The sequence below is a fragment of the Solanum stenotomum genome, unplaced genomic scaffold (assembly GCF_019186545.1).
Source record: "Solanum stenotomum isolate F172 unplaced genomic scaffold, ASM1918654v1 scaffold3345, whole genome shotgun sequence".
NCBI classification, from domain to species: Eukaryota; Viridiplantae; Streptophyta; class Magnoliopsida; order Solanales; family Solanaceae; genus Solanum; species Solanum stenotomum.
This window is the reverse complement of record NW_026032465.1, coordinates 29,034-49,602: the sequence shown is the minus strand read 5'-3', so window position 1 is coordinate 49,602 and position 20,569 is coordinate 29,034. Positions and strand designations below refer to the sequence as shown.

The window sequence follows — 20,569 nt, the reverse complement described above, 5'->3', positions numbered from 1 at the left end:
AAAAAAAAAAAAAAATAGCTTTTTTTTTTTTTTAATTATTGTCTGAAGAGAGAGAAGTTATTTTACTATAGTAATATGGAATGTTACAATTGCAGTGAATGTATTTAATTTGTAATATAAATATTATTTTTTTATACCATAGTACTTGTAACAGTGAATGTATGTAATAATATTAGTATTATTTTTTGTACTATAGTACTTGACCATTGACTAGTACGAGTACAACGAGATATAAAAGCACAGTTCACTGGCTTTTTACTTGTTAATATTATATTGCTTTACGGAAAATCAGGTTGACTTAAATTGAAGTTTTATTTCAATATATATTAAATTTTTAAGTAGTAATAAGTATGAAGCTTATATGATTTTGTGAAAACTATGCAATTTTTTAAATTTTTATATAATTTTATCAAATAAGTAAATTATCATTCATAAATTATAATCAATGTAACATAATATTTTAATCGTATTAATAAATTATATATCCTCATATTCTTTAATTATATAAAATAAATATTTGTGATTATATGTTATTAATAAATCAATACAAAGATTTATGGTCTAACAAATGAACAATAACATAAACAAGATATTCTTGAATATAATTCTTGCACATGATATAGTCAATCAATTCAAGTCGGATATCGTTCTTTTTTTTCTTTTCAAAAGCTAAAATAATGAACCGTTATTTACAAAAATATAACTCATATGTCAAGTTATACATCTAAAATAAATTGAAATTAAATATGTCACTAAGACCAAAAAAACTTAAAATTAATTCTTTCATATATATGTAGCACTTATATCTTATTTTGCTAACTTTTTTTTCATTTAAGTAAATATTTTAAGTCCTCGTTATTCGATTATTGTCATAAAAAAAAGTCCAACGACCCGTGTTCACAGGTCCAATAGTCTTGTCTTGACAGGAAAAAATAAATAAAAACAAGTACATAAATTAAGAACTTTTTAATAAAATAAAGGGTAAAATAAAAAATACGAAAAAAGATAAAAATAAAAATATGAGAAGTGTATGGGTGAACTTTTATTAGAGGTTTTAGAACTTTTTGTTTTTTTGGTTTCCCATCCGGTGTTCGGAGCCCACATTGGAGCTTCGACTAAATCTAGATCGCGCTCTGCAGGGCCCATTCGGGGGTGGCACTCCCAACAGGATTTTCTCCATACCCAGGACTTGAACCCGAGACATCTGGTTAAGGGTGAAACACTCCCACCAGTACACCACAACTCATGTTGGTGAGGTTTAGAACCTTGATTAAACATGCATGCTCACAACTTAAAAACTCTTTGTTTTTCGGCTTTCTAGTTATTTCGAGTACATTGAGAAGTGAGATCTAATATAATATTGCTCATGAATCGCTCTACTATTCTTATGTTTACTTATTTTTCTTTGTAATAATTTATTTCATTATTATTCATCATAAGATTAATCTAAATGACGTGCGTGTCTTTAAACCATAATAGAAATTCAAATATATCGTTTTACATGTAAACAGCTTGAATAAGGAAAATCAAAATAAAAGTTCTTAACATATCCTATGTTGTGATAACAATATATAAAAAATTATTGTACATTAATACCAATTTTTCTTATTTCTTTGCAAAGGTCAAGAGTATTCCATTTTACATGTCATAGTGGATTATGTACGACCAAAAAATTCCTCAATTTTCTATATATAAAAAACAATTATTTTATTGGTAAATTTTAAAATATGCATTGTTGTTGAGGAAAACGGACTTCAATTTACACAAAAGACACTTTCTTCCCACTACAACATTATTTATCCGTCAAAAATGCATTAATACTATAATATTCTTGTGTTATTATTAAAATATTCAAAAGAATTATCTTTCAATATTTGAAGACTTTTATATTGGAAAAGCGAAATAATTGTTACTTATTGAAGTATAGGGTAAATTCTGAAAGCAATAGGTGGATGAATCAGAAGATGACACGTGATAAAAGTGACAGGTCAATTTGAGTCAATGAATAATAACATTCTAGAGGTCATTAAAGAAAAACGCGTTGATTCGTAAGAAGTTTGTCACGTTCTATTAATGTTCAGTGTTTCAAACAAGAGCTCATTTAACTCCGTAGAAGCGGTACCAGAATACAGATAAGATTAAAGTAATTTAAACATTCTGCTGTTACGCAAAGACGATTAAATTGTCAACAATCATTATTCAATAGCGATAATTAGCAATTAATAGGTTTTTAATATGCTTTAAGGGAACATATTTTATGAATCTCGTCATTTGAAAAACAATTACAAATTTTATCTTATTTCACTATTGAATGACATCGATCTGAGTTTTAGTCTTACACTAATATTATGCGATAATTCTTTAGGCTGCTAAGCTCTCAAGTTGATAACACACAATTGTATACCTATATTTTGATTCATATTGCTTAATTATTTCTTTTACTATTTATTTCTTACAAACTAGTTCATTACAATCTTGTCATTTGGTCAAATATTCAACCCACGCAATGTTTTAAAAGGCGAGGCGTAAGCCTCGAGACGTGGGGCGTAAGCTTTATGGATTTTTAAAATTTTAATTTATAATATAGTATAATAATATAATAATACAAAATTATAAAAATAAATCAATAGTTTGAAATAATTACAAATATGATTAAATAAACTAATAGAAAATAAAAGTTATAATATGATTATACAAGTATAAATAATTTAATATCTTAACTTTCTAATAATAAATGAATCATTATTTCTCAAAAATATTTTTTATCATACTATACTATTTACCCCCTAAAAGAAAATAATCAATAACCTTCCTAGTTACTAGTATTATAATAAAAACATCACCCCATCACGAATAAAAATAAAATTACTTTCAAATAGCTAAATAAAATATAATTATTTTGAGACATATGATAAAATCATGAAGACCAATTATAAGTGAAAAAGTAAATTTTGTGATGTATTTTTAAAAGAAATGTTATATAATTACTTTCACAGTGTTACCAAATAGGAAAGATGTGATACTAAAGCTTGTTATTTGAGTTATTCTCAATCTTCTTATCTCCATAGATTAAAAATTATTAAGTATCATACAATCATTCAAGAATTATGAGGGTCGACAATGTTAACTAAAGATTCTAACACATAATTTGTATAAGATCTATTAGGCGAGCCTCGAGCGTTGGACGTTGGGTGTGCATAGGGTGTACAGTCAGGCGCTTAGGGCGTAAGTCTTACAGAACTAAGCCCCACACTTGAGTTTCGGGGTGTTTTGCTAAAGCCCCGCCCTAGGGCGAGTCCCAACTGAATTTTTTAAAACACTNCGGTTCTTACCAGACCGGAACCGGTTCTTACCGAATCGGATCAACCGGATAAAAATCCGGGTTCCGTTTCGGTACCTATAAGACCGGTTCAACCGGTACCGGTCTTACCGGTACGGGAACCAGACCGGACAAAAACCGGTCCGTTTGCCAGCCTTAGGGTGTACAGTCGGGCGCTTAGGGTGTAAGTCTTACAGAATTAAGCCCCACACTTGAGTCTCAGGGGGTTTTGCTAAAGCCCTGCCTTAGGGTGAGCCCTGAGGCGAATCCCAACTGAGTTTTTTAAAACACTGAACTCACGTGTCGTTAAATTATATGTACAAATTCAATTGTATTATTTAAACGGTAAATAATTAACCACATAATTATAATATAAAAGGTTTAAATCACCTTTAAATATTTTAGTTACATAAACTTTATATTTAATAAACATACAAGAAATTCAAAGAGCTCATTTAGCTCTATAGAAGCGGTACCAAAGTGTGAATAAGATTGAAATAATTTAATCGTTCTGCCATTACACAAAGACGATTAAATTGTCAATAAATCATTATTCAATAGCGATAATGAGTAATTAATAGGTTTTTAATATGCTTTAAGAGGACATATTTTATGAATCTCGTCATTTGACAAACAATTACAAATTTTATCTTATTTCACTGTTGAATGATATCGATCTGAATTTCATTCTTACACTATTGTTATGCGATAATTCTTTGGGCTACTAAGCTCTCAATAAGTTGATAACACACAATTGTATACTTATACGTTGATTTGTTTTACTATTTATTTCTTACAAACTGGTTCATTACAATGTTATCATTTGGTCAAATATTCAACCCACGTATCATTAAATCATATGTACAAATTCAATTGTATTATTTAAACGGTAAATAAGTAATCACGTTATAATATAAAAGGTTTATATAGCCTTTAAATATTTAGTTACATAAATCATATATTTAATATATTCATACAAGAAATTCAAAGAGCTCATTTAACTCCGTAAAGACGGTACCAAAATATAGATAAGATTGAAGTAATTTAAATGTTCTGTCGTTACACGAAAACGATTAAATTATCACCAACCATTTTCAATAGCGATAATAAGCAATTAATAGGTTTTTATTATGCTTTAAGAGGACATATTTTATGAATCTCGTCATTTGACAAATAATTGCAAATATTATCTTATTTCACTGAATGACATCGATCTGAGTTTTATTTTTACACTATTATTATGCAATAATTCTCTAGGCTGATAAGCTCTCAAGTTGATAACACACAATTATATACCTATATTTTGATTCATATCGTTTAATTATGTTTTACTATTTATTTCTTACAAACTAGTTCATTACAATCTTATCATTTGGTCAATTATTCAATCCACGTGTCATTAAATCATATGTACAAATTTAATTGTATTATTTAAACGGTAAACAATTAATCACATAATTATAATATAAAAAGTTAAATTTGTCTTTAAATATTTAGTTACATAAACTTTATATTCAATATATACTTATAAGAAATTCAAAGATTCTACTTTCCAAAATACTTAAAATACTTAGAGGTGAAATATCTATAAATAAAAATTGATGTTGAGCAATACTTATGTAGCACAATTTTGGGTTCGACAAGGAGTTCAAAAGATAGATTCTTAAAACTTTTTGGGTTAAAAAAGACAATACTTCATATGTGAAAGTTGTGATTGTCAATGTGACATGGAAATTGTACATATAACACCATTATGAAATGCATATATAGATTTTTAATTTAAGAATCTTATAAACTCTACTAAAACAAAAGGATACTTATAATTCAGTTCACTTTGTGTTTGACCAATATTCTAAAAGTGTTTTAATTTTTGAAAAACATTTTTTGTAACTACTCAAAAACACTTAATTTTCCTCTTAAAAGTTGATCAAACACCTGAGTTTTCTAGAATTATGGGACCTCATGGATACTATAAATCTGAAATTTGATATCGAAATCAACTCAATTCACTAGCATGTACATCACTAGCATGATTTCACTTGAAGGGTAACACATGTTGGTGGCAAGGTCAGAGCTAAAAGATAATAACAGGTTCGATAAAACTCAATAATTTGTCTTCTTTTTTTTCCAATCCGTTTTAAAGAGAATGTCTCTTTACTATTTTGACAACTCTATAATTTGATTTTTCTTCAAGACATGCTTAAAACCACAAGATCAAATAACATTTTAATAGATTATACATATCTTTAGCTTAAAATCACAATATTCAAAAATCTTCTTTCACTTTTAATTTTTGTTCCAGGTCAAAATCAGACTAATAAATTGAAACGAAAGAAGCAGTATTTAAATTGAATTGTGACAATTTTGTTGTCCAACTCAATGTCACTACCACCGACCAAAGCCAAAAAACAACAAATTGCAATCAAATGTCATCAACTACAAATTGCAATCAAATGAGAGTTTGTTAGTTTCTAGTTTTGGCTGCTTTCAATTGAGCTGACCTACACTATGGACTATCTATATGTTAAAGGTGAAGGATACATATCAATTCATGTACCTAATAATTAGCTGTCTAATTGGAGATTAACTAGTACCATATGCTGGCACTAAATTTACATATAGGGTGTCGATCGATACGTAAGTAAAGAAATATTATTATAAAAATATGCGTATATAATTTAAATAAATTATATAAAAATTGAGGAAAAAAAGTAGGGGTAGAGGATAATGCGGGGGATTACGAGGATGGAGTGAAGTGAAGTGTATTGGACGGTGAAAAAACATAATCAATATGAAATGTGGTTTTTGAAAAGTATTTTCCTTACTTTCACTCGAAAAGTCACTTTTCTCTTTGACTTGTTCTATAGTACTAGGATTTTGCCTTTTATAAGTGTTAAAGTTTAAGCACATATTTTATAGTACTGTTAAATTTTTAAAAGTTTGTGCAAACAGTATGTGTCTGGTAGTTTGTAGTTATAATTTTTCTTTATAAAAAATTATGAGTTAGTATTATGAGTGGAAAAGTAGTTTTCTTTTTCTTAAAAAAGAAAGAAAAAAGAAACTCCTCAAAACCATTAATAATTAAGCTTCATTTAAAGATTGTGTTTAGGTTCATGTAAAACTAAACTCTTTTGTATATAAAATAAGGTCAAAAAGAATGGAAAAATATTGTAGGGAGGCTCCAAATTTGATTTTCCCTTTTCTCCCCTAGGAAGCTAACTACCTGTAACTTTCCACTAGAAAGCTAAAATGTTTTAAATAAATAAGAAGTGCTTATGAATATGATTGATAACAATCTTTATAATAAAGTTGTTGGTTAATTAAATAAAGTAGAAAGTAGAAATATATATCATTGCATCTTCCGAAGTATATCAGGTCGTGTACAAAGAAAATTCATTTGTATTGTAAGAATTTTTTATGATTGGTTACATGAGTCGTGATCGTTGCAAATTTGCTTTCACTGAAGAAAAATTTGTAAATCTCCTAACTACTTAGTATTTTTGGTTAAATATTATTGGGATTTTATTAAATGAAAGTGGTGTGAATGAGAAATGAATTTGTTTTTTTTTTATTTGTTTAGTTTCCTGAAATTATATTTTCCATTAGATAAAGATAATAAATACTACACTTCCAATAAGAAAGAAAGATAAAAAAAAAATCTCTAATGTGCTAGAACATTGTACTCCTATAAAGGAAAGAAAATAATACTATACTATTTAGTTTCCATTTTAGGAAAGAAAAGAAGGGCCAAAAATCAATGGCCTCTAAACTTCACACAACCTACCTAGAAAAAGAAAAGAAACTTATTTCTTTTTTTCCACTTCGTGTTCGATATTAGCGAAAGAATTCAATTAAATTTAAATTTGCATAAGAAAATCTCATATTTAAATGAAAGTAAATTGCTTTCTAACAAAAGCGACTATATATCCAGTCGACTCATACCCAAAACCTCTAGTAAAAGATGAAAGATACTTACTGCTCTATCACAATCCCGTTGACAGAATGGAACTTACTTTCTCCATCATTTTCCTTCCTTTGTTGATTTATTATTTCCAAAGGCACAACTTAAGAGTTAAGTCACAAGAAATTTGCCATAACTACCTACAAACTTTTCTTGTGTTATTTAATTAAATGTACCTAACAACTTTTAATCAATGCATGAAAGTTCCCATAGATCCTTAAAAAGTGGGGAAAAAGGGGGAAATTTGTGATATTGTCAATTTTAAGAACCAACCAAGCAAAAGGGGATTATGTATATGATTAATGAATCACACATGCTCATATTTCACTGGTTTTTCTAAAAAGTTGTGAAACATTATTTTTACTACTTCCTTTTTAATAAATTTGCTTTTTTGAAATCTTAAAGCCAAAGGCTGAATTTAAAAGTAAATTGTTTCCAAAAACTAACACTTGGGTTGATGTGCAATTTGAGAAAGGAAAAAAGTGAAAATCATTGTTTATAAAGTTCCCAATAAATTTCTTACACTTGTCATGGTTTAGTTGAGACCTAACAAATCTTTCTTTTGCCCTTTTTGGGGTTTAGATTATTTGGATGATAATTTTATATGATAATCATTAAATGATAAGTTGAAGTAATGACAAGTAATTTACTTTATAATCAATTAAATAATAATATTTTTTAATATTATAAGTACATATAATTTACTTTCAATAAATAGATAAATGAATATTATGAATAATTTTTTGTGGAAGTAAAAGGTTATAATAATAGACTTGTGGTGCAGTGATGAATAATACTTTTTCATTGTTATTTAACGATCTCGAAATTAAAACTCCTATAGAAAGTCAGCTTTATTAGGAGGTCTGGAAAATAAAATAAGATAATAATATTTTAGTCTGTCATTATATATCTATTGCCTATAGGTATAACAACAATTGACATGATTTATCCTATAATATATTTGCAAGGGCAACCAACCAAATAAATGATTACTGTAGCAGACTAGCAGTCATAAGAAAGTAATGCAAATAAATCATTCAAAAAAAAATTGTTTCTTTGTCTTTATTTTTCTCTTGTTTATAAAGAAAGTGATTTCCATTGGTTAAATTAAAGAAATGAATCCATTTCCTTTTAGTTATTTTATTCTTTATTTAAAAAGGAAATCTTTGCGTACAAAATTAAATTATCTGAGTGTTTTTTTTACCCCCCCCCCCCCCCCNACACACACAAAACTCAATAAAATAAAATAAAATGCAAAGGAAAGCATGTTACCTTTGGGTGTGAGAATTTTAAACATTTAAAATATTTTTATGTAAGGATTTTTTATATAAAAATATTATTCTTAAAAAATTCAGAAATTAGCATACGAACATATTCTGTTCTTCATATTTTTAAATTCTAATATGACATGTGTTATAGAAAATGGAGATTTCTATACCAAATATAAATATAAATTGTAGATTTTTTAGATACTTTTTCTTTAGATTTTTTTTCTTGTATAATATTAGCACAAAAAGGGCTTGAATAGAGAAATATCAGTTAGTATTAAGTTCTTATTTCATTATCCTATTATTAGTATTATTATTGTTTTTATTATGTTATATGTGCTAAATTTTTGTGAACAAGATGCTTCCGATGGTGGTTGCATTGTGTTCATCTGAATCTAGTACATTAGACGTGAAACATAAAATTATGTGAAAAAATCGATAAAAACTACTACATCAAATTCAAATATAAATTTAAAAATATAATGAATTCGAAATTAAGAATTTTAAATAATAAACTCCTGAAATATAAATCCTAATCTACATACATAAACTTCAATATTTGAACTTATAAAGTGTAAATCTTAAATTCTCCAATGTAAGCTTCAAAATTTGAAGTTATGGAACGTTAATCTAAAGTCGAAAAAGAATATAAACGAGGTAACTATATAGATAGTTTTGTCACATAATTTGTGCGGTGAATTTGTAATAAGAGGAGCTTAAGTGAACAAAAATAAATTTTAACGCGGCAAAAAGTAAATTTTTATAACTTAAGAGATATTAATATTCATGCAAATTTTAATGTTGATTATGTCGGAAAAATACTACTCAAAAGGTGCCACGTAAAATGAAACGAAGTAAATAAGTTCAAAAAAAAGCGTTTAGTGTGGCTGCTGGGATTCGAGCCCAGGTCTCCACGGCCACAACGTGGAATTCTCACCACTAAACTACAGCCACTTTGTTGCTGAGATCCTCATAATATAATGAATAATCCCTTATACTCAATTGGAACACTTTGATTATCCCTTGAAGAGTCGTTTGATAGCTGGTTAGAGTAGGGGTGTGCATTCAGTTTTTCGGTTTGGTTTTGCACTATTCAATTTGGATTTTTCTGTTTTTGATTTTGTAAAAGTGTAACCCAATCCAATCCAAAATAAATTTGGTTTGATTTGGTTTTCCTTTATTCGGTTTGGTTATTCGGTTATGTCAATAATTAATAACATAACCAAAGTAATAATATTGAATCTCTTAAATATACTTTCTAATATAAATCATAAGTAAAACTTAAAACACAATACTTATAAGTATAGTTATTATAGATGTTCAAACATAAAATATAAATGTAATCATCATGAAAGACAATAACCAAAAGAGGACAAAAGTGATTAACTCCAACTTAATTCTAAACCTAAGCATTATATATATAAATTCGGTTTTTATTTTTTAAAATCCGAAACCAAACCAGAAAACCAAACAAAGTAATTTATTAATCCAAAACCAATCCGAAAAATAAAAAAAACAATCCAAATAAAAAATCGGTTTGATTTGGTTTGGTTATTCGGTTTAATCCGAATAGTGCACACCCCTAGGTTAAAGTTAAGCACATATTTGTAATATATAGATTAGTTATAAGGAAATTTATATATTATTTATGCATGATTTACTTATTCATGCATTACTTATATATTGTGTTTTGCTGTTGTTATTGTTTTATTTTCTTGTAGACTTTACACTACTTTTCTTATAAACGATTATGTTTTCTTCTTCTTTTACTTGATTTTGATGCACTTGAGCCGATGGTCCTTCAGAAACAACCTTTTTACAATTCTACCTTCACAAGATAGTGATAAGATCTGCGCATATTTTATCCTTCTAGATTTCGCTGAGTATAATTTCTCCTAAATATATTATTCTTATACTTATATTATATATTACGTGTGACTGCTAAGTGCTAATAATAATAGTCTATTCCCACAATGCTAAAGCTTTTTTGGTATTTTCAGCTCCCTTCAGAATAACTCAACCTTTGCCTTTGCTTTTGGTTTATATTCGAAATCGAAACTTACTAAATCTGATTAATAAAATTCTTAAATATAATCAATCCTTAAATCTAAAAGTAGAAATATATAATCAAAAGGTAAAGATTAACAAAATTCTTAAATATAATCAATCCTTAAATTTAAAACTCGAAATATTTAAATTTTCATCCATCACTATATTTGGTGGGTCCTTCTGCACTACTATTTAATGCAAAGGGAATTACAATAATAATATTTTTTTTAGTGCTAAAAGTTGCTCATTGTTATATTGAGTAGAAGGAATATTATTAATATTATAAGACCAAAAGAAAACAAAAGTGTAAAAAGGTCAGCTAATTTAGGCACCATATAATATTGCCAAAAATAAAACAGCTGTAACGGTCCAATTTTTAGTAAGTTGACATGTGATAAAATTGACTATTCTTTTTCCATGTGTTAACCTCATAGATTTTCCCCAACTATAGAAAAGTATGTTACACAATTTAATTATACCCGTAATAGTGATCGAGTTGATTGAGCAAGTAATATTTCATATGTGAAATTTTCTTTTAACTTTTTTTCTTCTTGATATTTCCTCGATCGAGGTCATTATATAAGGTTCACTTAATGTAATTTGAAGCATATTACATTGAATAAAATTTATCTTATGCGCATTCAAAAATAACAACGAATCTGATCAGCAACAATAGCAAAAAGTCTTTCTTTCTATTTGTCCAATATTATTTTTTAAATTAATAAACGAAGCAGGAGAATCAGTTGGCTGTTGACAAAATTCTCCATTTTATATTTTAGTGCTATATTATATAGTCTTTCTGACCGTTAAGTTAAATATCTTAAAGATATTCCAAGCCTACCTAGTACGATTTTATTAGAATATTGACTTTAACTTACTTATTGGTTTTAAGTGATATAATATAATATAATATAATATAAGATCACATTTATGTCACAAAAGTACTTGTCATCTTTTTGGATGGTAGAATTTAACTAAAATAAAATATTACTACTGGACGACATAACAAATTAAGTAATATAGATATTATTTAAACACGATTAATCATATGGCTCAATAGTAAACTTTAATTTATAATTTAATTAAAGGTGACACTTATAATATATTTATTATAAATGGTGACTTTGATAATATTTTTATTATTTCTTTTTAGTTTATACTTCGAGAAAATCAGATAATTATTAAATCTGAATTTTTGTTTCTAGAGTTGAAACTAGACTATTTTTAGAAGAATATAAAGGTAAGTTGTCTAAATAATTTTACGTGAATATGTAACGAAAGAAAAATAATAATCAAATTTAGCCTTGTACTTTGAGAGGAAAATAAGCAATTTTTCACCTCACACACACAAGCAAGGTCACTTAAAGAGGAAAATAAAATAAAGTTTGTTCATGTTTCTTTTCAAAGTCAAATCATAAATTTTGTAACCAATATTTGTATCATACTTATGTAATGTGCAAAATATGCTGCTAAATGATACAGGCCCATGGGTCAGCAGCTATGCTTTCTAATAGGGTCATGGAGTTTCCAATTTCACAGGCGAAACTCCAAAGGCGGTTGTTCGTGGAGTTCCTTAGCTCTGAAACTTAGAAATTTTATGATGGTGTTTATTCTCAAAGACAATGGACAAAAGTGATCAGTGAGCGCTATTTCTTTCAATTCCACAATTATGCTTTCTGATAGTGTCATAACTTGTTTAATCATACAGGCATGCACTGAAAATGAGTTATGAATACCCTATAAAGCTCTAGAAGGAAATTTGATGAATTACTCTTATTTTGATGCTTTAGTCTTTCGATTATAAAACTCTTCTCAAAGAGTTTATCGTTTTTCTCTATGTTGTATGTTAAGAAATCAGTGAATCAGATTGCTCATTGTCTTGTTAGATCACCTGCTTCTATGTCTGGTTCGATGGAGTGTGAGACTACCCCTCCGTCTCTCACCAGTCGCCACCGATGTACTCGCGCTTTATTTGAAAAATCTTTAAAGGAAGAATGTAATAGCATGAAATAGTTAGGTAGTCCAAAATTTTGTTTTTCTTTATATTTATCATTGAGTTAGAGGAACTACTTTCCATGTTTACATAATGAAGTGAAAAGGGATACTCTCAAAAAGCTACATCATTCTATATGAAAACCACCTGCCCTCCCCAATCACATACTGGGGGAGGGGGGGGGGGGGGGGGGGGGGGGGGCAGGGGCGTGAGGAGATGAAGTCAGAGGTTCAAAAAATAAAAATTCTCTAATAAATTCTACGACACAACCATATCATGAATGAATGATCACGTCAGAGCCACCAGATAAATAGTAGTTACAAACTTGAAATGGGAAGAGTCAAGCTCACCAATATGTAAGTATGAAAATCCAGATTGACACCTTTGTGATGATATTGAGGTATTAGCTTTGCGATAATTCTCATGCATGACTAAGTGAGCGGTTGCCTCTCATAAACAGCTGGTTTGATTCGAGTACACTACTTTCTTCATGTGGCGTTATGAGGCAAAGATCAGATGCCCTTTTGGTTCCATATCTCATGCTTTCCAAACTCGGACTGTGCTATCTACAGAAGAAGTTATCATGCAGCTTTCTTTTGGGTGATAACTTACGCTAGTTACCTGCAACGGAGAAGAATCACACATTAAAATTACCCCAAAATAGTTCAAGTTTTAGTATCATTCCTATAGCATGTCGGAGCACTTGATAGAGGGGTTTGAACATGTAGCACCTGAAAATCTTATGCACAATGGGATCAAGAAATCATCAGACTGAACTGGAATATACTGATTAGTGAGAAGGTTAAGAGAGCAGTAATGCATGATTATATTTCATATATTGGCCAGAAGGGATTTTCTTTCTACTTCAGTAGGTGCGCTAGTACCATTTCTAGATGATAACAACTTATTTACTTGTCAATGAGAAGACAATTCCAAAGAATAGTAAGAACACGGTGACAAGGAATCTAAGAAGACGAGGAATAACCAAAGTATAGCGTATTATATGTCAAATACAGTTCATAATACACAGCATACTACAACTGAACACTGTTTCATATGAATGCAAACAGTTTGAAATGGAGCTAACTGAGGGCAATATGTCAGGGCAAGCAGATTTAGATCCCTATCTGCAAGTATATCTTGGATAAAGGACATTGGAAGCACTCAGAACGTCTATCTCTAAAGCCTTTTTCCCTTTCTCAGTTTTAACTCTTCTCTGTTCTTTCTTAGTGGGTGGTCTACCTTAGGATGTTGAGCCAACACTTTTATCTGTATTGGTAAGACTAGCTTGAGTAAAAATATCTGGGGTAACAGAAGTAAATAGTGTAAAAGAATAAAATAAGCACCAATCAAGAGATTAGAATGATATTTCCTAACTAATCAAATTTGGGATCCTTCACAGAAAATAGAATATATTTTGTAGCTAGTCTGCTAGATGCATCTATAATAAATACTTTACCACTAAATCATGCGCTCGGAAGCTGGATACAACTGACGCATCGACCAGATCCCAGAAGTAAATATAGCCATCTTCCGAGCCGCCAGCCACATGTGCATCACTGTTTGTAAGGCAGCAGTCTGTTTTGAAAGACTACAAGAAGAAAATAGTTAAACAGAATGATTAGTGACTATTACACTGCTTTACCTGGAAAGCAGATAAAATCAAGAAAAGAAAAAGGAGAGCCATCAAAGTGCCAAAGCAGGGATCTTTAGAAAAAAGTTCCTATTTATTAATTTACTTTTTGTAACAGAGAAAAATGATTGCTATATGAACGATAGACCACAACTCAGAACCAGATTTCCATCCAAACCTTGCAAATATGGCCCTTATATTCTTGCAATAGTTCACCGCTAGACCTGTTGAAAGCAATTAGAAACAAGACGGTATGAATAACAAGGGCTACCAAAAGCAAAGGAAACAAGATGACAGATTTGCAAAAGAAATTACCTGTCCAGAAGTCGAAGGGTTGAATCCAGGCAACTTGCTAATATACAGTTGCCATCATTTGAAAGAGAGATACAGTTGACAGGCTGACCGAAATTATCAGATATCTCTCTACAGAGAACATATACATTACATTAACTAACAATCCTTTTCGAATATAACATCCCAGAGCAGAAATGAGAAAGGAAACTAACAATGTTAGCATATAGGCAGTAGTACATACCTACCAACTCTGATGTCAAATGTTCGAACTGTTCCATCAACACTTCCAGCAATTATCTCAGTTTTTGTGAGACAAATAGACATCACACTATCTAGAAAGGTATCAATGATCTGCAAATTTACAAACCAGCTCAAATACGTTATCCATTAAAAGACCAAAAAGGAAAAACAAAAGATGGCACCAAGGGCCTCGTAATAAAGGAGTAAAATTGAAATTTCGCTCGACATCCCAAGTAGGCTAATTCAACTGTCCATAGTAAATTTCTCATTGAGTCAAATTCTCGTCAGTAGGTGTCAAATAAATGGACCCCTGTCTTGAATGTCCAGACAAAGAGCAAGACAAGCATAAACACCCTCTATAACTTCTAATATCATATGACATGTTCATTAGGTTCCATATGTACATTTGGTGGAATCTAGCATGTCTTGGCCAAACATTTCTCATGGGATCGATGTTTCAGTTACCAAATCTCTCTCCTCTCCTCTCCCCTCCAAGTTCATTTTCCTTGTTCTCATTTGATTACCTGTGGAGTGTTGATACTAAAAATAGTCCACGGATTGCATCTTATACTACATATTGAGTTTATTCCCCTTGTAAGTTTTTCCTGTACAGTCCTACCAGTTAAAGATCAAGTGTTTTTTTTTTCTTCCTTTGAACTTACTTTCCAAATTAAGCTAAAAAGTAGATCAGTTGAGGAACATATTATTAACATAATCCAATGTGAAGATGCGTTCTGATTTTTGTGACTTCTGGTCTCTGCAGTGTTACAGGGCATTGAATTAGAAGAGAAAATACTCTCCCAAGGAAGCAATGGATGGGTGTTTTGAGTTCAATAGTGGGACAAGTCCTTCCTTCCATCTGAAACACTGTCAGAGATCAAAGCACCATTCACAACTCAAAAACAAACCTCTATTCCCTTCAGCCTAGACATGGTGTTTAACATGAAAGGTTGCACACTTGGTCCACCCAATTTATTTCCTCATATCCAACTTATTTGGTTTTGCAGAAGCTTAATCCTAACTTTTAGTGCTACTGAAGATGTTTATCCAGATAGATCTTGCAAATCAAAGGGAAGTTATTCACCTGAATTGGTTCAGTGCTGCGAGATTTGCAATCCCAAACACGCAATGATTTATCATATCCTGCTGATACTACAACAGAAGCATATTCATTAAACTTCACAGCATTCACCTGGCAGAGAAAAGAGGAAACTGTTATACAAGCAGTGGATGCACTGCTGAATCAGTTGGATGCAAGGTAGATGGGTAGGGTTGCAGCAGCTTCAGGAAATATAGGTTGGCACTAAAGCTATACTAGGCAGTGCTGGAGTGGTGATGGTGAATTAATGATGATAGGATTAGCTATAGAAGGTTGCATTAATTTCTATCTGCGAATAGTGATGGCCCATGGCAATACCTAGTGATGGTAGTGGCAGTACTTCTGTATATATTGTTTCAATGGTTATAACTTATACTTTCTCACAATATATTTCTGAAAAAAATCTGCCTCCATATAGTATTTACCAACTGATTTGAACAGACTTTATGTATTATACTTGTTAAAAATTTCCAATGAAGCTTTCTTTGCATTTTGAATTTAGGAATAAGAATTTGTATCAACCTCACTGTCATGGCCACGAAATTTGCGAATTACTTGACCTGTTGAGACATCCCAATAAAATACTTGTCGATCGCCACCACACGAACAAAGTTTTGAATTGTCCCTACAATATTAACAGTAGAGGCATACGAGCCATCAAAATTTTTGCATCATTAAAAAGACTTTGGAATCAGGCCAAAAGAATGATAAAATCAAGCCGTATAATCTAAATTCTAGAGACTTGAATAATTGATTATAAAGAAGGATACAATATCCAACAAAAACATATAAATGCACACAAGATGTGTTACTATTTACAAAGTTTAATTCTTCGCACTGACTTTTCCTTTTTTAAATCAGTATATTGACTTTAACCTTTTCATTCATTATTAAATAACCAGTTGACAAACACCAGTGTTAAGTACTTAGAAGTTTAAGCTTTATAACAGGTTCTAGTTGAAAAGTTTTCCCTTGAAAGTCCCTGGGTTACAAAAGGTTCAAGTGCTTATTTTAGAGTAGGAACCTGGAAGCACATGCATTCATTTTGGAGCAAGTTAAATGATATTCTGGTTTCTCACTTGGAAAAAGAACAGAAATTAGCTTTTGTGAAGTTGCTTGGTTGGGGCACTCTCCTTTAAAAGACTTGTTTCCGAGACTTACAGCATATCTTCTTAATATAATGCTGAGAGAGCTGAGTACTGCTCAAGGATGGGATCTCTTTCTGAGAAGAAACTTGAATGATTGGGAAGTACAAAGTACATGTCAACTTTCTACATTTTCTTAATAACACTTTTCTGAACCAATCAAAGATTGATTCCATAACCTGTAGGGGTCAACAAAATGGTAACTTTTCAGTCAAATCGCGCTTTTGACATTAGAGATTTTTGGCCTTGGAAGAAGATTTGGCACAATTAGTGCCCCTGAAAGTATCTTGTCTCACTTGGTTAGTGGTTAGAGAAGCCTAAACCACTCAAAAAAACATTCATGATGTGATTTCCAACTTTGCAGATGCCCCCTTTGCGAAGAGCATCCTGAAGATTTCGGTCATTTGTTCTTGCATTGTAAGAACTCACATGCAGTGGAGCTTGTTCAATGGAATTCTAGGAGTAGCTTGGTGTATGGAGTTTTTGAAGAGCTGGATCAGAGAGAGACTATGTATTCACACAAAAAGAATCTAGAACATGATTCCTATTGTTATTTGGCGGACAATTTGGACAGAAAGAAACTACAGACATTTTGAAGGAAAATCAACAAATATACTATTATACTTGGCCTTAAGTTTAGAACTCTTTCTTAGCTAGATTTTTGGTGCTACCTGGTCTTTATAAAAGATATGGATGCCATATTAGATATGATTGGGAATTTGCACAATTTGTAACTATGTTTTGACGCGCTAGCTTAGTGTTCTTCTTCTTGTTAATGATATCTTTTACTACTGATAAACAAAACTTTAAGCTTTTATCAAGTTTGGCTGCAAGATGAATCAGTAACTCATATTATATCTTCAGGTGCTGAACCTGGCAACATCTACCTAAGAAAGTTTAGTTTAAATAGGAATAAAACATAGTCTCAGGTTCTCTTCACCAGCTTTTCTAAAACAGCCATGGATCTTCTTATGCATTAACACCATGCTTAATTGAAATAAATAAGAAAGGGTGGATGGAGAAGGTACCTTTAGTTTCTTTATGGAGCACCCATGAGGTCCCTAATTGTATATAAGAATGTGTGGCTTTTGTACATAATCATATTATGGTGTAGGTTCTTAGTTATCTTCTTTTTCTTATATTGCTAGTGTAGGTAAAAAAGAGGAGGATAAGTGAATATGTTGATGGATTAGATACCCTTTCTATATTCAGCTTTTTTCCAATCCCTCCAAAGGTGGATACGGAGGAAGAAATATATACTCCCTCATTTCAAATTGAATGACGACATTTCTCTTTTAGTTTGTATCAAAATTTTGTCGACTCTAGCTAGAATAAACTATTTACAGAACCACATGAGATACATGCATACACACACACACACACACACACACACACACATATATATATATATTCCTTGAAAGGTTCTACAAGGGAACCCCTTTAAAATTGTCCAAGCAATTTTCTCTAGTTTATTCTACAAAACCAAAAAGCTTACACACGACTACACATTCTCTCAATAAATACTTTACAATGAAAGATTTAACCTTCTTCACCAACCTGAAAAATTAACATTAGACATTCAATTTAAAACAGGGAGTAACTTTTACTCTCTTTCCAACCAATATAATCAGGCTATAACTAAGAATCCTAAAACATCTCCTGGAAGAAGTAAACCAATAGCTTTTTTCCCCCTATCTTTTACATCCCCTCACTTCTCCTAAAACCAAATACAATTTAAACAAGCAAAAAGGAAATAACACAAAAATTCCTTTTTCCACCATCTACATTGTTATGCAATGAAGAACAGGTAAAAGAGGATGTGATTATTCATACTCTTCAGCTAAAAAAAAAATTGAGAGAAGAAGAATAGGAAAAGATAAGAATGTTACTGAGTGACATGGACATCGCGGACTTCACGGCCGTGAGCTTTGTAAGTTTTGATGTGAATTCCACGGTGAGGATTCCATAGCCGGATGGTACGGTCTTTGCCGCAGCTCAGTGCGTACTCGCCGTTGCTATTGAACCTCGCCGCCAAAACAGCTCCGGCGTGTCCTTCCAGCACATGTACCTTCTGCTTCGGCAGTTGTACAGCGGTCATCTTCGCCGGTAACGGTGCTCTGTAAGAGCAAATCAAACAAATATAATGGGCTTTGTATCACAAAGGTATTTGGGCCTAACATGATATAAGCCCATACACTATTATATAAGACATCATTACACAAATAGTCGGATAGATTTATTGTTGACATTTTTTTCAGCAATGCTATCTTTATTATACATAGTTATATAAATACCATACATATATTATACAGAGAAAATTTCCAAAAATACAATTACCTAAATCAGCCCAAACTTATACCATATATCTTTAACCCAAAACTCAATCTGATATATAATAATATACATTCGGTATATGGTAATATATGAAACTTTCATATTTTTTTCTTAAAAACATGATATACAATATTAGCAAAATAATTATTTTTGATAAATCGACTGAAATGGAGATCGAAGGTGAATTATTCAAATGATTTTTGGAATAAAAATTCAGTCCTACTGAAAGTGGATCGAGTTGTGGTCTATCCAATTTTTCATGATGGAAAGAAGTAGAAATAAGGCGTTTTTAATGTTGTTTTATGAAAGAAAAATTAATAAGAATATGTTCTTAGAGATGGCTAAATTATGTAAAGTAATTTTATGAGCTACGCAAAAATGTAACTATATGCCATTTAAATGGTCAGTGAGCGGTTGTTTAGATTAATCACATGAGAAAAAAATAATAATTTACAATTCGTTGATAATAGTATCATTTCACAACTATATTGCACGAAGAGCTATCATATTACATCATCAAAAGATATGGTACAGCGGATGCGGCTGTTTTTTTCTTAATCAAGGGTCTCGAGTTCAAGTCATAAGTATGGAAAAATCTTTGATAGGAGGCGCTTTCCCTCGAATAGATCTCTACGCATCACAAATCCAAATTAACCAGACTCTAATGTGGATATCAGACACCGAGTGATAGAATAAAAAAAAATGAAGTGCTAACATATTCGTGACCCCTTTCTCTCTCTCTTTACATGAGATTAATTTCTCATTCAATGTTCACTTTATTACAAATTTACAATCCCATTATTGTACGTCTTAATCATCCCAAAGGCTTTTGAGTTCCATGCAATAACACCAAATACATAAGTTTCAAAAAATGTCATTTACTCAAATAAGTCCCCTCCTCTCCCCCTCTAAACACCCTATAAAATCCCCTAACTAACTTTCAACTTTTCTCATCCTAATTTTCCTTCTCAACAATGGCTTTGAAATGTTACACTTTCTTCTTAATCATGTTAACTTATTCAACAATCACAAATTTAAGCCATGTTAATTCATCTAGAGACATACCAATATTCCTTGCAAGACATGATGAATCAGGTACTCAAGGAAGTATAATGGAGTGTTTTAGTGCATTTGCTGAGATAAAATCATGCACAAATGAGATAATTGCTTACTTCACAATTGGCACAATTGATATTGACTTGCCTTGTTGTCAAGCCATTTTTGTCATCACACA

The 20,569-nt window shown here is 30.8% G+C and overlaps 1 protein-coding gene and 1 non-coding gene across 2 annotated transcripts; both read right to left on the bottom strand.

Annotated features, from left to right (window-relative positions):
- Nucleotides 1-9,430: 9,430 nt before the first annotated feature.
- Nucleotides 9,431-9,502, bottom strand: TRNAH-GUG (transfer RNA histidin (anticodon GUG)). The gene has a single exon. It is a non-coding gene; the product is annotated as a tRNA-His (tRNA).
- Nucleotides 9,503-12,880: 3,378 nt separating this feature from the next.
- Nucleotides 12,881-19,146, bottom strand: LOC125852308 (uncharacterized). Its single transcript, XM_049532063.1, has 8 exons — nt 18,891-19,146; nt 16,379-16,481; nt 15,842-15,949; nt 14,759-14,868; nt 14,539-14,646; nt 14,402-14,447; nt 14,050-14,181; nt 12,881-13,211 (listed from the first exon to the last, which is right to left on the bottom strand). Exons 1-8 carry the CDS (start codon nt 19,097-19,099, stop codon nt 13,128-13,130), a joined length of 900 nt encoding a protein of 299 aa, XP_049388020.1. The 5' UTR covers nt 19,100-19,146; the 3' UTR covers nt 12,881-13,127.
- Nucleotides 19,147-20,569: the final 1,423 nt, after the last annotated feature.